The sequence below is a fragment of the Plectrocnemia conspersa genome, unplaced genomic scaffold (assembly GCF_051122295.1).
Source record: "Plectrocnemia conspersa isolate PC_06_02 unplaced genomic scaffold, ASM5112229v1 ptg000004l, whole genome shotgun sequence".
Lineage (NCBI taxonomy): Eukaryota > Metazoa > Arthropoda > Insecta > Trichoptera > Polycentropodidae > Plectrocnemia > Plectrocnemia conspersa.
In genome coordinates, this window is record NW_028277168.1 from 7,065,679 (window position 1) to 7,092,616 (window position 26,938).

Sequence of the window (26,938 nt, forward strand, 5' to 3'; positions counted from 1 at the left end):
AAAGCTTTTTGTTAACTTTAAATAAAAGCTCTTTTATATAACTAAACGTTGAAAAAGTGACTTATATTTTAAATTGCTCTCGTTACAATTAGGATTTCTATTTTTATAAATAATTATCATGAAATCATTAAAAATTGCACGAAATCAAAGAGAAAGTAATATATTGAACACTATTGCTGTATTAAAAATATTAAAGTAAGCGTCTATAGATAATCTGGTTCAGACTAATTAAATTTGTAATATTTAAATAACTTAAAGACATAACTTAAATATGTTAGATATTTAACTTAAATAGTTCACTGACTTATTTTACCATAAAATAAATTAAAAAATAAATAGACAGAATGCCAGCCCTAGAAAAGCACCTATATATGTTTTAATAACTGATTTAATTACAATATTTATTAATCTTAAGCCCTGTAAGTGTTAGTCTAGGTTAAGTGCATGAGGAAAATAAATAGCTGAAGTGATTATGCTAGCAAAGTCAAAAGCAATATCACTTTTCATTGGTATCTTGAAACTATTTGAGAATCACATTTTTATTCATCGCATCGTGTTATTGCTAAAACATTCGAATAAAAAAAAATAGGCTTAAAAATAATCTTAAAAATCAGTCAAAAATTTCATAATATATTATATTACATATATAACTCGAATTTTAAATGATAAAACTTTTACTAAACCATATAGTTTGCTGTTGATTTTTTTATCACTGACATATTAGAGGCAAACAAAAACATAAATATACATTTATTGGAGTACCTCAAAGTAGTGTGCTGAGACCGTTAATCTACTATAATCAACAATAACAAAACAATGTAAAATATACAAAAATACAGTTTTTATTGCAAATTCTTTAAGAACTAAAAAGTAAAATTAAAACTTTGCTTCTATAATTGTGATACTCTATGAACAATTTGACAACTCTATTGACATTAAAAAAAGCTTTTTATCTGTTGATAATAAAAAAGTAAGCAGAGCAAATTTTAATCTGGATTTTATTTTATTTCAATAAAATAAACTATTCGTGAAAGTTGACAAGTTACAAAAGAGCAACTAATTATATTAATCGTGGTTTAACTTTGTGTTTTAAGAGGTACAGATTTTACCAGTATGCTAAGGAATGATACAAATAATAAATTTAAGCCTCACAGATTTAAATAATGGTGAGTTTCATCGTTTTTATCGCCGGCGTATTGTTTTACATTTTTTTGCAACGGTCGGGTTATTTGTTAAGCGGTGCGTTGTTAAAATAAAGTTACTAAATAAATTTGATATTGTTATTTTTGATTTAAATTCTGCACGAATAATTAAAAAGAAAATACGTCAGTTTTTCGAAATGTTAAATATTAAAAATAAAATAATACCTTTCGTAAACATAGGATTGAAAGGCAGCAAATTAATGCTTAATGTTCAGTCGCAGCATCGTACACAAATTCGAGCCTGGCAAAAAGTAATCCAATCCGTCTACGTCAAACCTGATCCCTGAATGTCACATTTCATACCACCCCTAATCATAACATCCTCAGCTCGTTGTCCATCATAACGGTATCACTTTTGGCGCAATATCAGTGCTTCACCAGCCCTAGAGCGTTGGCCACCTGAGCGCACTTGGCCATCACCTCTTCCTGCACCAGACTGAACGACATGGCTATGAGCACCAGTCCGAATATCAAATATGCACAACACGCGAACAGGTGTACGTGTTCGTTCTTGTTCGAGTCGGACGTGTTCGCGGTGAACTTGGAACCACTCTGACCAGGCGCGAAATCGCCGAAGCCGATCGTCGATATGGTGATGAAACAAAAGTACACAGAGTCCAGGAAGCTCCAACCTTCCCACACGGAAAAGACGGTGGCTCCTAGGCACAGGTAGGCCGAGAGCAGGATTAGCACTATAGTGACCGGAACCGGAGGTGGCTGCTGGAGAAGGTGATGCTGGTGTGAGGCGATCTCCGTGTTGGTGGTGCTGTTGCAAGATTTTTGCCTCTCCTCCTTGCAGTGGGCTTCGTGGGTGTGCTGCCGCCAGATGAGAGGCACTCGAGATGGAGTATCGTGAGAACAGGCGCTGTAGAAAAATGATACTTGTTGATTAAACAAAATAAGACTATATCAAGAGGCAAATTTTTAATGAGATTGGCATAGAGTCCCTAAAAATTTACGAGGTTCTGCGTGATCCATCGTTTTAACATACCTTAATCATTACTTGGTTAATTTATTGCATAGTAGCCTAATGATTACGACTTATTACAAAAACCACAGGGCAATGGTTTTAAGTCTCTTAATGAAATTAAAAGAGCCATAATTGAGTGGATAAACAATAACAAGCAAAAATTATCTAAAAAGGGTTGAAAAGCTTATTTCTCCCTGGCTTGACAAAAGATTATGTTACATTAATTTTAAATATTCATGAATACATTATAAATTAAACAAAAATTCTTATAAGCCACTTGTGAATAAGTGCTTTAATAAAATGTATTTACTTAGATCTTTTCCTCAATACTGCTTTTATGCAATGATATTCCTAAAAGTATTACTTTATTATTCATTAAGATATAAATTACCAAATACATTTTTAATCAATAAGAAAAGTACTAGTATTACTTGCTCGTCTAATTATTTAAGAATTTTGTTAAAGCATAATTTGGTTCAGCATTGTAATACTATTGAATGTATTTTGCACTTTCTATATTAAGAGCAGACATTAAATTAATTATTGACTTATGAGGAGCTGGTCCAGTTCGTAAGAATTAATTTTATTAATAATTACCAAATTTTATGTTTTTTTTCTATTTCTTATTATGTGTTGTTTTTTTTTACATTTTTTTGTGAACTTTATTTATAAAATGTATTATTTTTAACCGTCGTGACGAATTGTAATCATCGTCATTGTGTATAATTACGCTCCTAAAATATTAGGCTTCCATCTAAAGTTAAATACTTAAATACATATGTGCTTATATACGCTTGGTCGAGATGGATGAGGTTACTTTTTTCTGGCTTCTCGCAACACGTGCACCATTTGCGATGATTTGAGGGTGATTTAATAGCGCACTCCGCCTTTTCAATGCAACATTATTATTTTGTGTTTGTGATTTAGGTACTAATATACTAATTCTGATCTCCCAGACACGATAGAAATTTCAAAAAAGGTCCACATGGGCTTAATAAAATTACATTTTGTGTGACCCATGAGTGATTAAATAAATTTACTTCTTAAAAAGAGGCAAAAATATAAAATGCTTGTAAAAATATAAATAAAATACTAGTTAAAAAAATATACCATGGAAAAATCAAGAATGAGTACATGAACATATTATAAACTAACCGAAAGTTTTCTATAAACATATTTACATTACAAATTTAATATATTAATAATGTATGGTTGAATTAAAAATTTTGAATAGAATTATAAATATAAAGCGATGAAAAATAACCTGTGCCATAAATACAAAATTTTAAAGCACAGCTTTGAACGAAATCACTATCAATATAAAATTAACCTCTCTGCTCTGTACCTCAGCGGTGAACGGACGCATCCGCGCCTGCTCTCGCTGCCGTTCAAAGCTCCGACCCCCCACCCGCGACCATTTGCAACAACTACGACGCCAGAGACATTGCCGGCGCGATGAAGAAGACGCTTACGCGCAAGCGTGCGGTGGGTACGTTAAAAGCGTACCTATCGCCATCAGCAGAGCATGAATGGCAGATGCCAAAGAAAACTGCAAGACCCTCTACTGACGCCAACCTGTTGCCGACTTCAAGTCATAACAGGTATGACAAACTCCCCGAAGTTGCCGGGAGTAAACACGCAAGAGTTCCACCTGTCATCATGGAGGTGGTTGGCACACATCTCCAGACCATCGACCTCATCAAGTCGATGACCAAATCAGGTAATTTTACCCTCCGCTACACCGGAAGAGGTAATGTTTCCATCCAGTGTGCGACGCTTGAACTACGAGCGACCCTGATGGATGGTTTGAAGGGCCGCCGTGCCTTTCACACCTTCACTGCCGACGAAGACAAGACAGTTAAATCTGTCTTGAGGGGGCTTCCTGAGGTTCCCGTTGAAGAAATCGCTGCTGATTTGGAGCGGCAAGGATTAAGCGTCGTCAAAGTAACGGCGATGAACACCAAGGCAGAGACCTCCTCGCGGCTCTACCTGACGCAATTTTCCGCTGAGACGACAGTGACGTCCATAAGAAGCATCCGGTACGTTTGCTTCACTAAGGCCACGCTTGAAAAATACAAGCGTAATAAGTCGCACGCGACTCAATGTTTCAGATGCCAGCAGTATGGCCACGCTGCGAGAAACTGCCGAGACCCCAGATGCGTGAAATGCACAGGAAACCACGCCACTTCCGAATGCACTAAAAAAGACCGAGAGACGCCAGCAACCTGCACTGGATGCAGCGGAAGTCACCCGGCCAACTACAAGGACTGTCCTCGCAGGACAGAATATCTCCTGCAGATGAAGAAGAGGCAGCAAAAGCCACATACCGCCGTACTGACCGCACCCAAGCCAACGTTCGCTCTGGAACAGAGTCAGTTTCCTGCCCTTCGGCCAACGAAACCAGCAGTGAAAAAACCGACTATCGTCCCGGAAGCCACCCCAATTAAGACGCAACAACGCCCCCAAGCGCGACAGTCTGAGAAGCCCTCATCCGAAGTCATGTCTACTGATGAGCTTCGCAGGATGCTGACTATCCTCCAGGAAATCCGAACTAAGGCCGGAAAGTGCGCTAGCAAAATTGAAATTGCTTTGATGATGGTCGAGTATCTCGATGACCTCTTCTAAAGAAGACATTCAACTCATGACGTGGAATTCCCGTGGGATCCGTAATAAAACCGGAGAGCTGGAGCTGTTAATCAGTGAGTACAAACTTGATATTGTCGTAGTCACCGAAACTTATCTAAAACCACATGTTAACGTATATTTACCTAACTTTGCCTGCATTCGGAGGGACCGACCCTCAAGGCTAGGCGGAGGGGTCGCGATATTTGTTAAAAAATCGATAAAACACGCACGTATAAACACTAACACTAATAATCTAGAAACCGTCGCGATTCAAATTATTCATAAAAATAAAATAATAATAATTGCTGCGGGGTATAATTCGCCTAGTGACGAACTGCTCCGAAGTGATCTAGATTCGATATTTTCTCTAGGAGACTCGGTCATTCTGACTGGGGACTTCAATGCCCGTCATATGCATTGGGGCTGTTCTGGGGCAAATCGATCTGGAGCGTCACTTTTTAACTACTTGAGCGACTCTGACACGATTGTTAACTTTCCAAATTCACCGTCGCATTACCCTTCCAATCACATGACGCCGTCAATTCTGGATATTGCTTTGGTCAAGGGTAACTTGAATACGTCAGAAATGTATTGCGTTCAGGCATTGTCTTCTGACCATCTTCCAGTGTTATTCTCGCTGGAGGGTTCAGCGGAGGTAGTCTCTGAAACGCTTTTTGACTATTTAAAAGCTGACTGGAAAAAGTTTAAAGATATAGTCGAGTCTCGTTTGCAAGATGAGCGACAGAATTATACTCCGCATAACATTAAACAAATTGACGATGATATCAGTTATTTAACATCCGTTATCGAAGAAGCCAAAATATCATCAATACCGACGCGTAAAAATCATAATAATAAAAATCAACTTACTCCACAACTTATCGAAATAATAAAAATCAAAAATAAACTAAGAAAACAGTGGCAAAATAATAAATCTCCGCGACTTAAATCTGTAATAAACCGCGTTACTAGTTATATTCGCGATAAAATTCAGCAAATAAAAAACGAATCGTGGACGCGTAAACTAAAAAATCTAAACCCGGCAGATAATTCCTTATGGAAAATAACTAAATCACTTAAATATAAACATTCGGAAATACCCCCATTAAAAAATGGAAACACCATCGCATGCACGAACAAGGATAAGGCAGAAAATTTAGCCAGCGCTTTCTCCACATCTTATTCGCTTACTGTAAATTACTTAGATTCAAAAATAGACAACAAAGTCGCCCGTGCGATACGAAATATTAATTCATCTAGCGTAGATATTAGTTTAGTGAACAAAGTTGGTTTATCAGAAGTTAATAACATCATTAAAAATTTAAAGAATAGAAAAAGTCCCGGTATAGATAAATTAGATAACGTAACGATAAAACAACTTCCAAGAATTAGCATCAATTATCTAACAAATATTTTTAATGCCTGCTTATCTTTCGGGTACTTTCCCGCTATTTGGAAAACCGCAAAGATCCACCCAATTAGAAAGCCAGGAAAGGATAACACTATCGCAATTAATTATCGTCCAATAAGCTTATTACCGTCATTCAGTAAACTATTTGAAAAAATAATTTTATCACGTTTAAAGGGATCTTTGGGGAATAAAATTATCAATGAACAATTTGGCTTCCGCGAAAACCACTCTACGACTCATCAGCTCAATAGGTTAACAGAGCACATCTCTGCTAATTTTAACATGAAAAAATCAACGGGACTCTTATTGTTAGATGTGGAAAAAGCGTTTGATACTGTGTGGCATGATGGGTTGATTTACAAACTCCACAAATATAAAACCCCTAACTATCTGCTACACTTGTTACGCTCCTACCTTGATCGTCGAAGTTATGTTGTTTCAGTAAATAATGAACAATCGATACCGCGTAATATCCCAGCTGGTGTTCCTCAGGGGAGTTTACTTGGACCGTTCCTTTTCATTTTGTACACAAATGATATACCTATTTTAAAAAATACTTGTCTTTCAATGTATGCCGATGATACGGCGATAATGAGTAGCTCTTACGGTCTTAAGCCTATTTCAATAAAATTGCAAAAATCCTTAACTCTCTTAAGTAATTATTTCAAAAAGTGGAAAATAAAAATAAATCAGGACAAAACGGAGGCTATAATTTTTACAACTCGAAGACAACCTTTGCCCCCGACTATTATAAGCGAGCAGGGAAAATGTATAGAATGGAAGGCGAGCGTTAAGTACCTCGGAATTCACCTGGACTCCAAGCTTAAATTTAATAAACATATAACCGAACTTAAATCTAAAGGGCTCGCAGCCATTGCGGCGTTAAAACCAATTTTTAATCGAAAAAGTGCGCTAAATACTAAAAATAAAATTCTATTATACAAGCAATTAATCAGACCGGCAATGACTTACGCCTGCCCAGTGTGGAGTAATACGTGTAATACTAACTTTTCTAAGCTACAAGTAGTTCAAAATAAAGCTATAAAAATAATTTATAATACACCTTTTTATACTAACCTCAAAAAACTTCATAATAAATATTTAATTCCAACTATTAAAGAACATGTTCACCACCATACTAATGATTATTATAAAAAAATACCGCGAAATCATACTAACCCGTTAATCTCAAGAATCGGTGATTACGACAAAAACAAACTCAAATTTAAATATAAACACAAAATGCCAAAGCACATCTTGCTCTGACGCATAAATTTTATCTATTAATTTAACAGCTCCAGGTCTACGAGTTTTATATTAAAAATATATATTTATAATTTAAATTTTTTTTTTTTTTTTTTTTTTTTGTTAAAGGTGTTTATGTACTTTGACCTAAACTTAACGTATTTTATGTTCTTTTATTATTCTTATTTTTGTAATTCCTCTTAATTTAGCTAATCAATCGTAAATTGTGATAATGGTAATTAACCAGCAACCAATGAAATGTAAATATATATGTTTATAAAAATGTATTATTTAATTATGTAATAAACGATAATTAAAAAAAAAAAAAAAATATAAAATTAAATTATATTAATATTTGAACATACATGCCTTTTTACAAATTTTAACTTATATTTTTCTAAATTTTCTCAGATGCCCTCTCATAGTAAATTTTACTCTTACAGTAAACTTTTTTCTTTTATTGAACAGTGGACTAAATAATATTTTATGACTAAAGAAATAATATTACTTATGTTATATTATTTTATTTATTATCTAATATTTTTTCAAAAATAAAAGCCAACACATTAATAATATCAGAACTAAGAAGTATACTACATTTTGCCTTGAAGTCCTCAAACTGAAAGATTGTTATCTTGATTTTGACTTTATCAATTTTTCAATCGTAACATATATGAGCTTTGCACAGTTATTAAAGATGCATTATAGTTATTTAATAGCTTGCAATAGCAAATTTTATTATAGCACTAATGTCATAGAATACATCAAACATGTGGGTTAATTAAACTTCATAATATCCTATTTATTTTTATGATATACATATATTATAAGAAAATTAATCAGAGGCTTACTCACTGTTTGAAAGTATTGCGTATATTTTCAAAAGCCCTAGAACTAAAATCTAGTGAGGATCTAATAGAGGAACGCGGTGATTCCGTATGAAAATTATTACAATTATATATATATAAAAAATTGTGGAAAATTTCATATAACAAGAACTTTAGCTGATTGAGAAATAAATAATTTATTTTAAATGATATTAATTTTCAATAAAAACATTAGAAAAAGCTGCTATTTTCTTGGATTAGTTAACTGTTAGTAAATATGATTTAATATTAGCAAAGTATGTTTCATAAGTTCGAGCTGCACAAGATGACAATAGGAAAAGGCAGGTTCATCTTTAACGAAAATACAAAACGAGCTTATTAATATTTACGGTTCGTCTATTCAAAATGCGATCATTAAAGAAGTTAAGTAAGCTAAATATTGTACTACAATATTATTGCTGTAGGGACTTCAGATTAATCTCATAAGGAACAAACGACATTAATTATTCGTTACGTAGAGTTAGCGAGTTGAAATTATAAATTAAAGAACGTTTTATTTGCTTTTATAATTTTCTGATAAAATGGGTCAAGAAATTGCTAGTCGAGTTTTGAATTTGTTACAAGAATTAAAATTTAATTTTTAAAATTGTGTGAATTAAGGCAGAAATAACAGAGCTAATATGGTAAAAATCTATAATAGTATAAAGGTGTGCAAGCAATTATTTTGCGTAAAAATAGCAATTGTACATTTTTTAGTTGTAAAATTACTTTAAATCTTGCCAAAGTCGATTAAGTAGATTCTTGTAAAAAAAGCTATAGCTTTCTTTATTACTGTCCACAAATCTCATATCTTAGTCTAAAAAGACAGGAGATTCTTAAATAACATTTAGCAGTCTATTCCATACATAACATTTTAAAAACAAGATAGTCAGTAAAGCCGATAGTCAATAATTTTTCACAATCTTAAATTTTGCATAATTTTAAATTAATTTAAAATAGTGTGACACGAGCTAATTAATAAACTATTTTTTTTCGATTTTTTTACTTAGACCACTTTAATAATTATGGGTTCAATTGGTAATTAAATTTTAATTAATTGAAAGAGCTCATGAAAGTGTGTATTATATAAATACGATTATCTTACCATTCAACTTCGGAGTCATCAGTATCCAAAGTATCATCTATGCTGTTCAAATCACCCGATTGGCGACTGAGAGAACGCGTTCTAGATGGTGTTGTGGGCATCCTAGCTAGCGTACCCTGCTGACAGCACCTCCTCGGTGTCCCAGAAGTTGACGTCGTGGCAGTCTGTTGTTGGCACTCTGCAAAAATTTCACAACATGAAATAAGGTGCATTGTATCGTTGATGTACTACATTATCAACACGGATTCGAGCGACACAATATGGTCATTGAAATGCGCAACAATAGTGTCAATCGATTCACTCGCCTTTCAAAAGAACATAATAAATGGACTTTAGACGGAGCACAAAAAGCTCTCGTTGAAAAGGATATGTTACATTTTCCTTCTGATTCATAACGTTACTTTGCTATATATGAAGATATGAATATTTTTATTCTTACCGTCTAAGCATTCTATACTAGAGTTTGGTATTGCGTGTTTCCCTCTGCCGGACGAATCGCCCGTCCTGGGACTTGGTGGAATTTTTTGGAACACGTGGGAATATCTAGCGCCTGCCGAGTGCACTATGTGTTGAGATGAATACTGCCCTGAACTGTTGGCGTATTGAGTAGCACCGCTAGCGCACTGACTGTCTCTTGAAACATATGATTGACTATTACCAAGGAGTGAATGCTGCTCGTGAAGTTGAAAGTGATTGTCCTGTAAATAAAAAAAACAACAATGATATACAAAATAGTTATTAGACGATAACAAATATTCTAGTGTCACCCTGAATTATATGCATTTGTTAAAGAATCGATAAATGGAAGACTGCCACCATAAATACCCTTTTATTCTGACTTGAAATAACAAGATTTTAGCCAAACTCGTACCTAGTAGAGCTACACCAAATTAAGAAATCTAGTTAAGTCAACTAAATAGTCTTTAAGCCATCATAATTCTTGACTATTAACTACTTTCTTTGTTAATAGTTTAAAATAACATTTAAATAAGCATCGCATGTTATTCACATATGCATATTGTTTCACTCGTACTGATAATTTATTATTAACATAATAACATTGAAAAGCTTTTCATTACCATCTTAAGTTTAAAAAGTTCTAGAGCTATTTTAACATTAATGAATACGCAACAGGCAATATCATTTTATTTGATTCAATCCCTCTTATGACTTGTGTTTGTTTATGATTGTCGCGAATCGGCACCGTTAATTTATGACTGTTCGTGATTCATGGCAAAGGATCCTCAACAAAGCGGTCATGATCATTTATCAAGGCACTTAAACCGTGAAACTGGCAACAGAAAACGTTCGCAATTATGACGGTGAAAATTTTACGACACTTTCCGAGGGGTTGCATACAATTTTCCAGGACCTTATTTGTCATCTCGCTTTAAACGTTGGTGATATTTCGCAAGGATTTACATTCATTACGCAGCGTCAGGATTCATTGTAGAAGGGAAGACAACAGACCGCATTAATATTCCTTTTATGGCAGCAACCACACAACACGAATCGTTATTGTTTAATGCACGCAACGTTAGAGAGATATTAGAGAAAACCAGGTCGCCCCCAGGTGACATTTTTCGATCAAAATACCATAAGGCTGTACACAATTCTTGAATAAAATCTAGCTTTATAGGTCACATGCGTATCGATTTGACCGAATGAATACTGTGCGTCACATACATAAATCTATTTTTTATTAAAATATTTTGTTTATTAGTTACGAGAGTGATTAAGCTCGAATCGGTTACTATTGGCACTTAACCGATTGACGTACAGCGCCGTCCGGCAAAGTTGTCTGTCATTAATGGGGAAAGTTTAAATCGTTTCTTTATATACGTCATTAACGTTCTACGATCGCCTTGTTTGAAATATTAAATTAAGAAAGTTTAACAGTATTAACTTATTACTATTTTATATAAGCGTTGTAAATATCGATAGTTTGAAGAGTGATATAAAATTCGATATACTATGCTAATACCCTGACTGAAGTAAAGCCATTAATGAAATAGTATTACCATAAGTTAAGTTTATTGTAAAACTAAATATAACTTAAAAACATATTCGATTAAAAATTGTTGTATACATATTTTTTTATCTACATACTTTAAATATGCACCATGATTTTTTTTTGTTAATTCAAAATTCTATGCGGCTATAGCCAATGGCTGCAAAGGGACGTTGTGTACTCCTCCCCCATATATGAGATATAACGTTGCATATGTTCTCAGTCTAAAAAAAAATTTTACGTACACATACTGAAGTCTTTTATATGTATTATTCTTTATTATTTTGATATATTTAACAAAAACAATAATTTAAGAATAGATAAGAAAATATTATATTAAGTATTATATATAAAGTACAGAATATTTATTATACTCATAAAGTATATGATATTCGTTATTATCTAAATTAGCTCATTATTAAAGATTTTTTTATTTAATATATACAATATAGCGGTATTTATTTAATGGTTATAAACCAGTATTGTGAATTTAATATATTGGTATGATATTGTACCTATGTATATTTTTTTAATAAGCTTTACTAAAAAACAAAATACAATATTTATCCGTGAGCTTAATAAATCTGAGAAAACCTTATCTTTGATCGATCAGAATCATAATTGTATATTAATTACTACAGCAAATATCTTAAAAGCAATATAAACTAAGAACACAAAGTTAATACGGTGTTCGAGCCCATGTAAATATTTAGGGTATTTATTTATCACCGACTATACTATAGGTCTATATTAAATTATTTGGTCGCTTTTAAAACTTATTTTGTTTGTGTATTTTCACGTTACTCTATTTTTATTGTATTGTAGATTTATCAAAAACTGCTTACACAAAAAAAATGTAAAAAATAAAACAAAAAAATGCAAATATTTAAAATATTTTTTAAATTTAAAATTGATTTATAAAATAACACAGTAAAATCTTGCAATTTTTTTATTATTTAAAATATTTATGAATAAATTTATTTAGTTAATTGCATAGCTAAAAAGTTTCTCAAAACCAGCACATTTTTCTAGATTATTAAATACTGTACTAATTTTTTTACCTTAGTTTTTAAATTCTGAAACTATATCGAAATAAATAATTTAAATTGAGCTATGTCGTAATTTAAAGCTGCCTTATACGGCGCCCTGAACCTAAAGGCAATATATAATGGTTATAAAATAATATATTTATTAAATAAACAAGCAGATGTTAATTTATGTCATAAATAAATTGAACAGACATTTGTATGCATATCGCCAAAGTTTTCGATAAGGCATCAAGGATGCTCGATTTTATTATGCGGAGCGCGTGTCACTTCAATATTTTTTTGGCAATTCACATTCTGTACGATACGCTTTATCGTAGCTTCCTCGAATATGGATTTATTGTCTGTAATCTCATAAAAGAGAAGAACTTTTTGTTGTTTAAGAGAGCTTAAAAAAATATCTTTGATATTACTAAAAAATAAATTACGGTTTATTTTTATATAATTAAGTGACATCATTTAATTCAGAAAAACACCACCGAAGCGCTACTGTCTCTTACCCATTACACGTAATAGGTATGACTATTACGCGTATTCGGCAAACTTTTCTGCCTAATTCGTGTATTATCTTTTACACTAAATCAGAATTTTTGCGTTTTCATGTAAAAGGCAATTTCATAAATTTAGCGTAATATATATATTTTCATAAAAATATACGTTTTAAAAAAATATTTTTTTATTTTAAGCAGAAAATATGTTAATATATATTGTAATATTAAATAAATACATCATATTCTAATGTGTCTATTTAAACAGGTACAATATTAGTATTAAAGTAATTGTAGCTTGATTGCAGTATTAGTAGTACACTTTAAACCTAAGTGTTAAATTTAATTTTAATAATTATATAATATAGTGTATTAAATGCATTACATAATTTTATAAACGTGATTTTTAATAATTATAATGCCCTTATTTTAAACATTTTTTTAATACCAGTACTTTAGCGTATTGATACTACACTTATTTCGTACTTAAGATTAATTTAAATACTAGTGAAAGTTATGAAGGCAATTGCACTATTAACAAAAACGTTTATGTTGTAATGACTTTTTATGGTATTTAACTTATTTTATCAACAATTATTGTGCTTTTAATTTAAAAAAATATTTAATACAAGTTTAATATAATAATAAGAACACGTTGCTTTCTTAAAATATAATAAAAATATATAAATTCAATATAAATATATCTTTCAGTTTAATTTTAAATTTAGCATAATAAATGTAAACGATATTGATATTTTAAATACAATTGAAACAATATAACGTTTCCAGGTTTATTCCTCTCCGAAAAATATCCAACGAAAGGTTGTTTCTTTGGAAGAAGACTCACATTCCCCAAAGGAAAATACGCAATTCGCTCATTCAGAAAATTGCCAAAGGTACACATTTAAACATCTACATATATATACATATCACATCTATACGTACATATATAATAGGAACATCCATATTGTCATAGGCGCGTTTGCAACGGGTAAAGTCAATAAATCAGACTAAACATCCTAGCGGTCATAGAAAATGGCGTTAGATTCCGTTCAAATTTGCTCACCGATTGCAGCAGCTTCTGGCATACAAATTTACGGCCACCAGATAACACATGCTATATATATATATATATATATATATATGCTAAGACTTTTCAGCTTGAATAGATATAAGAAGTATACTATTCTGTAGTAATTATTCATGGTGTGGAGTTGTGCGGTTTTGCTGCCTCAAATCTAAAGTTACAAAATGCATTATTAACGAACACCAGGTGCTAGAGTCAACTTTTTGACTGTTGACATAATGCATGAGCTTTTGCTCCCCGAGGTGCGTAACGACCTGCAAGTGAAAGCTTTCATTAAAGCTTATTATAGTAAACGCGAGCCTCGGCCCGTATTAAGCTCGACGACCCGCAAAAATTATCCATTGGAGACTAAATCGTATGATGTTGGGATGACACGCGAGCAAATGTAGTTAACTGTGACTTTATTAACAAGCAGCATTTAATTAAAAATGTTAAGCATAATATATGTATTCTTGTTTAGCGCCACTATCATGATATATTATCTTCATAATTTTCCTATACACTTATGTATGTATATTATATAAAAATGTTCACGATAATTAGGGTTTCGTGTATAAACTGTATTAATATTCACATTTTCGTGATTTATTTGCAATAAAAATGAAAAACTTCATTAAGATTATTTATTTGAATATACATTAACAGGCCAACCGGAAATTTTTATACTTTATAATAGAGTTATTATAAGATTAAAAATATATATAAAATCTGATTTTAATTGTATGTATTATTAATATATATATAATATTATATTATGTATAAAATTATGTAAAACATTTATTAAATAAGTATTAAAATAGCAATAATAAATTGTCATGACTTTTGCTTTAATATGATTCCGATCTTAAATGTAGCATTTTATTCAATAAATCTTAAAAGTGAAAATTGATAAAGGTAAAATTTCTATTTATTAATAAATTTGCTATTGCTAGTAAAAAAAATATTCAATGCGCCTATTTGTTGCCTATTTTACATAAATTATTTTAAAAACACTTATTAAGAGATTTTGAACTTGTAGTATCATTAGTTTAGTTATCGCACAGTCGGTAGTGAGAATTTATTGATTTACAATATATAATTAAATGTATAAGTGATTGCAATATATATGATAAAACTTCCTATATAGTATGTTAAAGTGTGTTCAATAATTATCAGTTTTTTTATTTATATTGCTATTTTATGTCATACTGAGATATTTTTAGACCAAATGCAATTTTAATACTATACGATATATTTAATAAAAGTGGGAAAATAAATTAAATTCAACATAAAATCGCATAGAAAACAATAATATACAAATGATATTCTAGACTTTTAAAAGTTACAGTTGCTTTACATCCCTTCCATAGACAAAATACAATAAAGCAATAAAATCGACGAGCTACAACATTTGCATTGTCACGCGAACCTAGATAGAATAAACAAAATTTTGATGGCATTAAGAGCGATTTCATATGAACAGACAATAGCTTTTTCAGCAACATGGCTTAATAAACCGTCAACAAAATATAAGAAAATGCTCGCCAGAGATTTTGTACATCTTTCTAATGACTTAATTAGCACACATGGTTTGTTAAAATTGTTGGCAAATAAAAGAACAGTGTCCTGGACTTGGACCCCCTGAAATAATTTTTATCACTCACTCGTTGACTTTCTATAAATTGCCCCAATTCATCTAAAAATTACTGCTGCCTAAAAAAACTGTTGTTAAAAAATAAAACTTATAATAAAGAAAAAAAACAATTACTGCAACACAAAAATAAAAATAAAATAAAATTAATTTAAATCAGTGCATATCAACTCTATGAATAAAAATATAACTAATTATTAATTTTTATTAATCAATTGCAATTTTTTTATTATAGTACTCTTCATGATCTTAAAATTGATACGTAACTATTTTTTAGTTTTTTTACTTTTATTTTTATTTAACTCATATTCATTTAAATTAAAAAAAAATAGTATTGATAGAAATGCAAAAACTATTTACAAATTTGTGTCTAACTTCTAAAGCTATTTATAATACGTAGCATTTATATGTTCTTATCAATAAATTCACACATTATCCGATACTTAAACATTATACATATAACAACATAAGGTTAAATATTTAACAGCCCCGAGGTGTAATACACAATAAAGCCGCAACGTATTACACACTCTCCGAGAGCTGATTAAATATGTCACATCGATTCCTGCGTAAACCTATTTCGGAATTTGCATGTCAACTGGATTTTGGCGTATTTGCTATTAATCCACAGAACTATCGTATTTAAAAGGACATGAATCGGTTGAAGGCACTAGACACTTATCACAAAAATACTTTAATTAGATTTTAAAGCTTCATCGAAACCTTGCGTGAAAAACTTTGTACTTGAAAGATGAGAAGAATCGTCGAAGACTTCAGACCTTCTTCGAAACCTCAACGCGACAGGTTAAACAACATCAAATTGATGGCATCAGTACGCTTTATCAAGATTTATAATATAAAATTATTAAAATATTTTCCAGCAAATTTCTTTAAAGCAATCTCTTGTTTCACTTTATAAAAGGTGAACGCGAATGTTTTCCACGAGCAGTAAATATAGCTTGCTTCATTTAAAAAAAATATATTTTTAAATAACAATTTATTATGGTTGTATTTAAGCTACTCGTTGCCATTTTTTATTTTAAGCTAAAATTAAAGATCTTTTCGAAAAGCTTATGTGTTTCGCATATAGAAAATGTCATCGCGTACCTTTTAATGGAAAAAAGGAAAAACATCGACCTCGAAAAATTTAAGTACACGTAGTATTCGTTCAATAATTGATTTTCAAAACGCGCAGACGAGACGAAATCGAGCGTGCGAGAAAATATTTACTGAACCGGTAAAAGTTCAATCGGTTACTTCTATAGAAAGGCACGAATGAATTTTAATTAAATTATACAGGATTTTTTCGATATTGTTATTTTTTATGCATGAAAACTCGCGAAATGATTATTTCTTCTCTCTCTTTGTGCGTGTCTATTCGTTGCAATTATCAAATATGCTTACGATTTTAACTTAAAAGATATGTATAATAATCGTGGAATTTCACAAAGAAAGATAAAGCACTTTTGAATAAATATTAAAGTGAAAAACCCCACAACAGCTCAATGTTTACAACCATTTTGTATTCATGCTTCAATTATAATATTTGTTTGGCAAACAACTAACAGTCTTCATAATAGTTATTTGTTTGCTTGTCAAATTATTAACTCTGGTTTACAACATAAACAATGAAAATTTAATAATGTCTTATATAATAGATACAAATCGTATTATATTAAGGATAACATCTTGTTGATCAATTTGTCTGTGCATGTACAATTACGTACAAATTATCGTTTGTTGTGGTAAATATAGATATATTTATATCAGTACAAAAACTTGACAAACTTATTTTTGTAAAGAGTAAAAATACATATAAACTGTTCTACATCTTTATAGTTATTTACATTTGTAATCCAAGGGTTAAATACAGCATACTTAAATTTATATTTCTGAGTAAAATAAAATACAAGCGCTGGACCAAAAAGAGCAATGTTTTATCACATGAAATTAAATCAAGTTTTTAATGAAGAAATCCACCATTTTTTGCTTTAATTATGTATTAGCTGTTTTACTCAATAAGACAAGTTAATAAACTAAACTACAAACACATGTAATGTTATATTTTGCAAATTTTTGATCTGACAAAAATATCATCCTTTTACTTGTCTTATGATTTATGTATGATTTTTTAGTCAGACAACAATAACTATTTGCTTTATTAGTTTCGCTAATAATTTAATAATTTTATGTCAGTGTAATCTCGGTTTCGCTTTAGGGCTTTATTTTTGTCAAACCGTACATTAGAATGCTTTTTGTTGACCCGTAGTGTTTTTATAACACCACTGAGGAATTAATAATTTTTCTTGAGCAAAAGAATAGCAGAAAAAAAAAGTTTTAAGTGATCCCTTTATGTTATCATAAATTGTTCCTGTTCGTCATAATTAATAAACATATCATTTTTGTTACGAAAAGAAAGCACATGGCAAACATAGTAGTGATTTTTTGTCTTTAATTAATTTCGTGCGGCACCCATTGGTCAAGATTTGTTGTATTTAAAGTATTTACTTTAAAGCTGTTAAATTACAACTCAAAACTTTTGTGCCAGCTCTTGAGTTCTGATTTCAATGACGCCTTCAGTTTGTCGTTAGCAAATAAAATAGGTTGTCTACGACCTTATTCATTATCAAAACTTTTATCTTCAACACAATCTGGTGGGCGAACCGACAAAAGCGTGCCAGTAAAAGAACGCACTAACAAAAGCTCGCATGTTAAAAGCGCGCAAAGAAATTAAGAAAGTGCTAAATGTATTATTAACAAGAAAAACTTATTCTGGTGTTTAATGACATATTAAATAAAAAATATGCAAATAACATTTGTATATAGTTCACAATAAAAATAATAGTTGATTATACAAATATGTGTTACAAAGCTCTAAATATTTATTAAAAATTGTTGTAATTTATTTTCGATTGGTTTAAGCCTTAGTTAAAAATAGCTGAATCTTTAGCGTATTTTTTATTTTTGGGATATCGTAAATATATCCCAAAAATAACAAAAATAAATTTCCACCTTATGATAAGTTAAAATGAAAAATCATCAATGTTGAATCAGAAAATAATTAAGAATATATGATAATTTTGTTGTAGATCTGAAATAACGCAGGACCAAAACTTATCATATAAATGTACATTCCTCAAGGTGTACGAAATGCAAAAAAGGGGTATAAATATTGTTTTAATATTTAATCACGCCCTTTAATAAAAAAAATATAATTACACGAACAATTTAAAAACATTCCGTGACAATTTTTCAAAGTTGTCTTGAAGCATTCACCGCGCTCCCAGATGGACGCCATTGTTTCATCACAATGTAATACAAGCCAAGTCGAGATTAAACAAAATGATTAATTAACCTGCCTGAATAGAGTGTTTTTTTGTATTTTTGAATACGCAAACGTTCGCAAAATAACTCGCGCCCATTATGTTTCAAAATATTTATTAATTACTCCATAACGCGCTACGAACGAAAAATGTAACAACGCACACACTGAAATTCCATTAGCTTGGCAATTTGTAGCAAAAGCTCACGCTATCGATTGGCGGAAAACTAATTATGGCCCGCATTTTTTTATCTTGTCTTTTCGCGAATTTCCCGAATGTCACGTAAATAAGGTGTTCAAGCCTAAGATGTATGACAATACGCGCGCGTGTATTATAATGGATGTCTATAAAGTTGCAAGACTTAAATCAAATAATCTGCTGCTTGGGAACAAAGAGATTTTTCAGAATTTATTAAAATTTAATATAAAGCAACATGATCTTGTCTTAGTATGATGAAATCTAGTACGTGGCTTATGTGGATTTTAGCTTAATTCTGAGCTTTCAGTTGCCTTTGATCAAATAAATCACCCTAATATGAGAGGCTGATGTTGAATTATTGTTGGGTTATCGCGTTTAAGCTTAGCCTTTTAGTCAAATTTTCAATGGTGAGTATTAATATTTTTTAATATAACAATAGGTATTCTTGTCAAGTCAAATAGAAAATGTTTGTCTTTCGGTTATAAGACAATAACAGTATTTTTTATTTTCAAGAAACTACTAATGGACGTTATATTGCATGTGATTTATTTCTCATATAACTATATGATATTAACCCATTTTAAAATATTTAGACTTTATTTAGACTTTTGCAACAATAGAAGAAACGTTGCGTCATTTTATTCTGTTTTATTTCGACTAAATAAAACATTAAAAATATTCGCTGCTACTTACGGGTAAATTTTAAGATTCAACAAGTGTTATCGGTGTTTTAAAAAATTAAGAAATAATAATAGGGACCTCAAGGACGCTCTGAGAAAAAGTCGACCTCAAAAACTAAATAATAATATCACGAAGTCGAAGATGGAATCAAATCCTAAAATTGTAATACTAAAAAAAACAATGCCCCTCAACCATCACTAACAATAAAAAATGTCTTTATGTATCAGGAAATTTCTGTGGAGCGTTCAATTAAAAGTTACTAAACCCAATTAGACCGTTACAACGATAGTTTATTGTAAACAACTCGATCAGTTAATCTGTTTTAGTCAATAACAAAAATGCATAAAGGAGCTTGGATTGGAACTTATACCTCAACCGCCCTATTCACTAAATCTAGCGCTGTTAGATTACTAAACTTTCATGTCATTAGAACTACTTTCGTTAAAAAAACAATAATGTTGCTGAAATTAAAATTCATTTAGAAAAGTTTTTTAATGAAAATGCTACAGATTTTTTAAAAATGGTATAAAAAAATATTCTGGGAAAATGTAGTAGATGCTGGGAAAATGATAGACATATTTTAATTTTTTCACAAGCAAATATTTTTTTTATTACTTTTAGGTTCTTCAGTATATTAGTGATACAATATGTAATTCATAATTTTATTCGGGCGATATTTAGTGTAACGTAAAAAGGTAGAACAATATCGTAAAATGATTATGAAACTACGTGATTTGTGTCTCGTGAATTTTCATCGGAGAAATAATCAAATAACGGTTATGCGTATCCGCATGGATATCCAAAAACTGCACTAAAAACCGATAAACCTTACTGAAACAATTAAATAAGGGTTAGTGGCATATACACATTCCATACGTTGATATATGTTCTGATTTAGTATTTATCTTTACGCCTTTACACACACTAAAGAGTCTGATAAGATATGCAGACAAAAACAGAGAGCCTAGTTCTACCTCGAATCATCGATTAATGATAAAAATGCAATTTATTATTATTTTAAAGGTTAAATAAACCAAAACACTGCTGCATTTAATTACTTTATATAAAAACTTTCACCCAGAACTGCACCAGAATCACTGCTGATTTTGCATCTAGCGAAGCAGCAAATTTGTGTCTACGACAATGCAGAAGTATTACGTCAAGAAAATAATATATTACTAGGGAAAATAATATATTAATAATAAGTATTATATATTATATATCATAGAAAATAATATATCACTAACAGGTATATATATATCCTAATATTAAATAATTTGTATTTAATATTATAATATATATATTATTTTACCTATTTATATATGTTTTTAATAGCATTTTAATTTTTTTGTAATTTTGTATAATAAGTTATTAGCTTATATTATTTGAAAATATATATTATAATTATACTGCTAATTTCACTCATGCGTTAATCCATGAATTATAGGCCATATTTCAGATAAAATAACTTTTGATGTTTCGTTATTTTTCCCCAGAAATATTAGGGTTTATTTTGAAGCTATAATTATGACCCTCACCCCTACTCAATTGTCAACTCATCCTTATTGCCAGCTATCAACGTTACATCATCGCCATATCTGATATTGGATAGCTTCCGGTATCCTGTGTTAAATTTACTTTATCGAAAGTTTTAATACAGACTATATGTTTATATTATATATCTACTATCACTTTAATGTATTTTTATTGTTTTATTTTAATAATAAATAAAAATAAAATAACAATGATAATCGTTTAAAGTAATTGCGCTTAAGAAAGTTTTTACAATAAAATAAATTATCAGGGAATGGGCTTATATAATAGTTAACGTTAAAGGGAATTTGCTACGTCGTTTATGACTGGTTAATATTATTAAACGTGCACGTACTGAGATATTTCTCAAATTCTTTATATCCCCTTTATGTCTTATTCAGAGTCTCGCTACTTTTATATCGTTCTAGGGTAGTGATATGTATATATACAGTGAGACTCGCTTAAGAAAACGTCACGCAAACAAATTGCCTGATACGACTCACGCATTTGTCAACCATACATCCGCACATTCGCTAATGTTCGAGCTTTTGTAACCACCTTGTGTCGTCGCCTGACCTCACCTGACACCGAACAATAATCGTCGGTACGCACATTACACGCTTTGTTGTCGTTATGTATCGTATAATTTTATCATTCACGTTTATACAAAATCCAAATAATATTAAAGACATATCATATTATATATATATTTGATTAAAGTTTTGACTTTTAAAGTCGATTGGGTTAACGCCCTATTTATATTTTGAATCAAAGTCAAACTTTTGCGAAAGCAATGAAATCAAAGTTAAAACTTCAAAGCATCGGTAACAAAGTAACGAGAGAGCTTCGAGCAAACAATTTGCGATAATTTATCATGCCGTTGAATTGAAATATATATGTATGGTTCTTGTATATTTCAAAATGAAATTTTAATAATAACACAATTTTTTATTCAATACTACAGTAATAATATTTGCTGAATTTGCTGATTTCCCTGAGTGGGTGTTATTATTTTAATATCATATATTTAATATTGTGCTCTTTGATATTTATTAATAGTATAAATTATTCAAAAGCTTTCTATATTTATCAACTAATTAAAATATAATAATTTTTAGCACCGATATATAAGAAGTATTTATTATTTATAATTTTATTTACAAAATACAAAAATATTTAAATAAATAAATTCAATAGAATTATAAAGCTTTTTATTAATTCAGGACTAATGTTCTGAATTATTGTGGTATTTTTTCCTCTTTTATGCATTAAAAATTCTTAATATATTTATACTTTATATATATATAAAAAAAATGCATAGTATATGTTCACTAAATATTATTTTAAGTAAAGTGCATCAATATTTTTAAAGCAATTTATCCTACATTTAGCAATTAGATATCCCAGTTCTTACAAAAATATTATGTTTATCATTTATTTTTTAAAAACAGCCTAAAGCAATTCGCATAAAAAATTCTATCTTTATTAAATCTAAATTAAAATCCCGCAGTTTTTACTTTTTGGATTTTTGACGTGCCTCCAAACAATATAGGGTATTTAACAAATACACTAATCGTTAATAATATCACTTTTTTAATTTATAAAAAGGCTTATTAAGCTTATCAAGGTAAAGCACGTACGATCTTATAAAAAAATCTAATTTCACCATATTACAGATAACTACATTTTATTTAAATTGAATTTATATAATATTACTAAAATAATAATTATTACTAAAAAACTGGTATTTATATAAAATTAATATCAGTTTACCTTCTATCAAAAAAAAATTGCCTAAGGGCTAAAAAAATTATAATAAGTTATGCATTAACTGTACTCGTGGCATTTAATAACATGAATACTCACGTAACGTTTTATAGAGATTTAATAACATAAATACTCATATAACGTTTTATGTAGACTAATATTATCTATCGCGGATGCTTCCATTTTTCTTATTGATCTATTTACTTCATTACAGAGATCACAAAGTTACGATGGACTTTTGCTCTTATGTATTTATAACTAAATAACGGCAGTTATTATTTTACATTTTTCATAGTTCAAACATGATAAAATAGCCTCTTTTGATTATTGAAAAAACAATATTTAATTTAACAATTTTAATGAGTAATTTTGTGAAAACCCCCCATACACTTTTGCTATCTGTTAATTCCATGTATAACAGTCTAAGATCCTCAAAGCAAATATTAGGTTCTATTAGTGCAAAAAAATTTCAAACAATTTTTTATCATTTAAATATTTCCGACCTCTATTAAAAGCTTCCAAAAATGAATGCATATTTTAAAACATCTGGCAAAGACTCGCCTTTTTTATGCAGTGATATTAATAAATAGAGCGCTTGTAAAATATTTCAAAATATTATATTAAAAGAGGAGGAATAAATATTTTTGAGAAATTTGCTGGTTACTAAAATAAAAATTTTTGATATGACATTTAAAAGTTTTAAAAAATAAATTAAATTTATTTACTAATTTTTTTCTGAACTTCGTCGTTAGATCATTAAAAAATAAAATTTGATATATCGAATTTAAGAAAATAATGCCTCCGTGACATTAAACTAACTAAAATTCATTAACTCAGAATACTATTAAATCTATTTTACGTAAATAGACTAAAAAGCCAGATAACAGAATAGTACACAAAGGGAAGGTAACTATCAATACATGTAAATTAACCGAAATAAATCCGTTTACTATTTATATTCGAGCAGCGCTTGTATGTTAGCACAGTTAGGACATTGTCTTTCATTCATTCTTTACTTTGAAAGACACCTAACATGATCTGAAACACTGTTTAGTGACAGGCGAATACTTCAGCCTAATAACTCGATAATTTTCTACACTATATAAAATTTATCCAGACATTTAGTTAGTAAATACTGACACCTGATAATAACTACCAATCAAACTACCAAGCATATTATTAATTACCAAAATTAATTACTAAGCCCGACTAATATAATGAGAGCTAACCGCCGTTAAATATATAAAAATACCAAGCCTCGTGTATCGATGACTCTAAGCCCGCAAAGCGGTCAACTTTTAACGATTACTTTGATTGTATAAAGTACGAACTATATCTAAACGAACAACTTGAGCAACTGGCACTACTTAGCACCGGATAATAAAAAAATTGACATGTATAAATAATATCTGCTATTGATTCTAGATGTAACTAGTTATAGATACTTTTTTGTCAACTGTTAAAAAAACTCATTCGCATCAGTTTTTTCTATGATTTTCACACATTCCATTCATTCTCTTTAAACGATATTAACATGCATATCTCTTCATGTTCTAATAAAGCGATATATCCTCTCATAAAATTTTCATGCAAGACAAAGAACCGCATCAATCTTATTTAAGCACTCGCTTTTAGTTCATACGGTTCGATTACTTTTCTTAGAGTGGCTATAGCTACCCGATGTCTAGATTGTCTATAAATCTGAAAAATGCAATAAATCGAGCATACCTGATGGTGATTTAGTGTTGAACGAGGCCGACACCGTGCTGCTACCCGCCTGGCGGCTCTAGCCAGAAGTCCGCCAGCGGCGGCCAACCATAACAGCAACAGGGGCGCCCCTAAAAGGGCGTAAATCATACCGGCTGCCTTCCCAACCGCTGTCCTTGGCGCTGCGCTGCCCCAACCTTAAAAGATAAAGAGAATTATTAAAAATAATTGAACGTCTGTTTTGAAGCAGATCTTATATGACTCTCTACCTTGTCTATTGATTACTTAAAGAACAGACAAACTATGGAAGTTAAAAGTATGTAGCGACTTATACTATAATATATTTATAAAGGCCAAACAGCTAAGTCGCCACATTGACGTGACGTCACAGGACACAGGGCATAATCTAAGAGTCAGAGTGGAAATCGGATTGTCATTGAAAAATAAATGTAAAAATAGATTATACTACAATATAATTTATTTGATATTACGATACTTAAAAGGTATTAAAAATATAATTTAACTTTAGAGTAGCGGTTCTTAAACTTATGTAATCCGTTTTTCAACCCTTACTATTTTACGTCATTCTTGAGACTTAATAATATCATCGACATTACGTTTTAATAAATATTGATAAAAATGTATTCCTGGTTATTTTAATTGATGGTTTTGCATATTTATATACATAAATATTTTTATTAGCATATAGAATAAAAAACATAAATTGCATAAAAATAGTAGTAGGAGAAATAAAAAAAGCTTAAAATTAAATACATTAAACTCATATAATTTCTTTGCCAAATATAAGTCAAAATATTTTTTTTGCAAATAATTTTGATCGGTGTAGTTGTTTCCTTAAAACCAGAATCACAAAGTCGGGCTTCATGTTGCAAAAGTTTTATTTCTAAATGCACTTCTGCATTAAATTTGTTTCTATAATTTATTTCATAGATAACAAAACCAGAAAAGCCTGTTTACATAAATATGTTGTGCAGAACGGAATCAAATGCTGGAGTGTTTTATTTGCAAGTACAGAATAGTAACAAAAATTTGTGAGCTCAATTTTTTTGGAATGTAGTTTCTAAGATGTATCGCCTAACAATTCAACGAGAATGTATTTTTCAAATACAAAAAATCTGTCATTTTAAATGGGTATTTAATCCATTTTTTTTAAGAATCAGGACTATTATTGCGTACTGCTAAAGCTGATTTTTAGAACCATTAGATGTTTATCAATGATCTGATATTTTCAACGAAAGTTTTGGAAAAAACTTATACAGTTGATAATGCATTTCGACCACAAGTGTTTTTTATAATCATTTAAATTTTATAACCAAATATTTATAATTATCATTTTTCTATAAATAAATAAAAAGAACTGTAAAACCTTATTTTTAATATATTTTAATATGTTTAGATATACATCATTTTTATCACATTAAATCTTTGAAAACTAACTAACCACATTTTATCTTAAATAGTTTCAGATATAATATTTTTTGCTGTGGTGTGAATCGGTTAGCTCTATTGTGAAGCAGTGAATATGTCAGTGTGTTATCATTTTCTATATACAGCGCAATATTATGGCAAAGACATATTTTATAACATATTATAAACAATCAGATTATTATATATTTAACGTTAAATTCATATTGAATATGTTTAATAATAATTTATCATATGTATATAACTATATAATTTAAAACAATATTTTTGTAATTATAAAAGACCTTTAATAATATTTATACTGATAATAAATCAATTCCGAGCTTGAAATGAGCAATTGAATAGATTTCCATTTATTTTGCAAATGGACGATCTTCTATTAAGTATATTTGCTTTGGATAATGGAATATTTGCATAAAACTAAGAAACTTTATTTTACTATATACATTATTTAATACTGTAAATGGAAAATGTTCGCATAAAATGTTATACCAAATATTCATTCACACGTACAAACGTATGATATATTCATAGACTGTAAAGCAGCTTATCAGCTCAGAGTATATTATTGAAATCGAAAAAGATCACTTTTGATAT

At 30.1% G+C, this 26,938-nt stretch overlaps 1 protein-coding gene across 1 annotated transcript in view; it reads right to left on the reverse strand.

The window, feature by feature from the left end:
* Window positions 1-564: 564 nt before the first annotated feature.
* Window positions 565-26,938, reverse strand: part of LOC148235766 (uncharacterized) — a 171,197-nt gene continuing 144,823 nt past the window's right edge. Inside the window, exons 3-6 of the mRNA XM_088184773.1 lie at window positions 24,917-25,092; window positions 9,864-10,122; window positions 9,425-9,602; window positions 565-2,067 (exon numbers count right to left, since the gene is read on the reverse strand). Coding sequence (XP_088040899.1) covers window positions 1,569-2,067; window positions 9,425-9,602; window positions 9,864-10,122; window positions 24,917-25,092 — 1,112 coding nt within the window. The 3' untranslated portion in view covers window positions 565-1,568. The remainder of the gene's footprint in view (window positions 2,068-9,424; window positions 9,603-9,863; window positions 10,123-24,916; window positions 25,093-26,938) is intronic.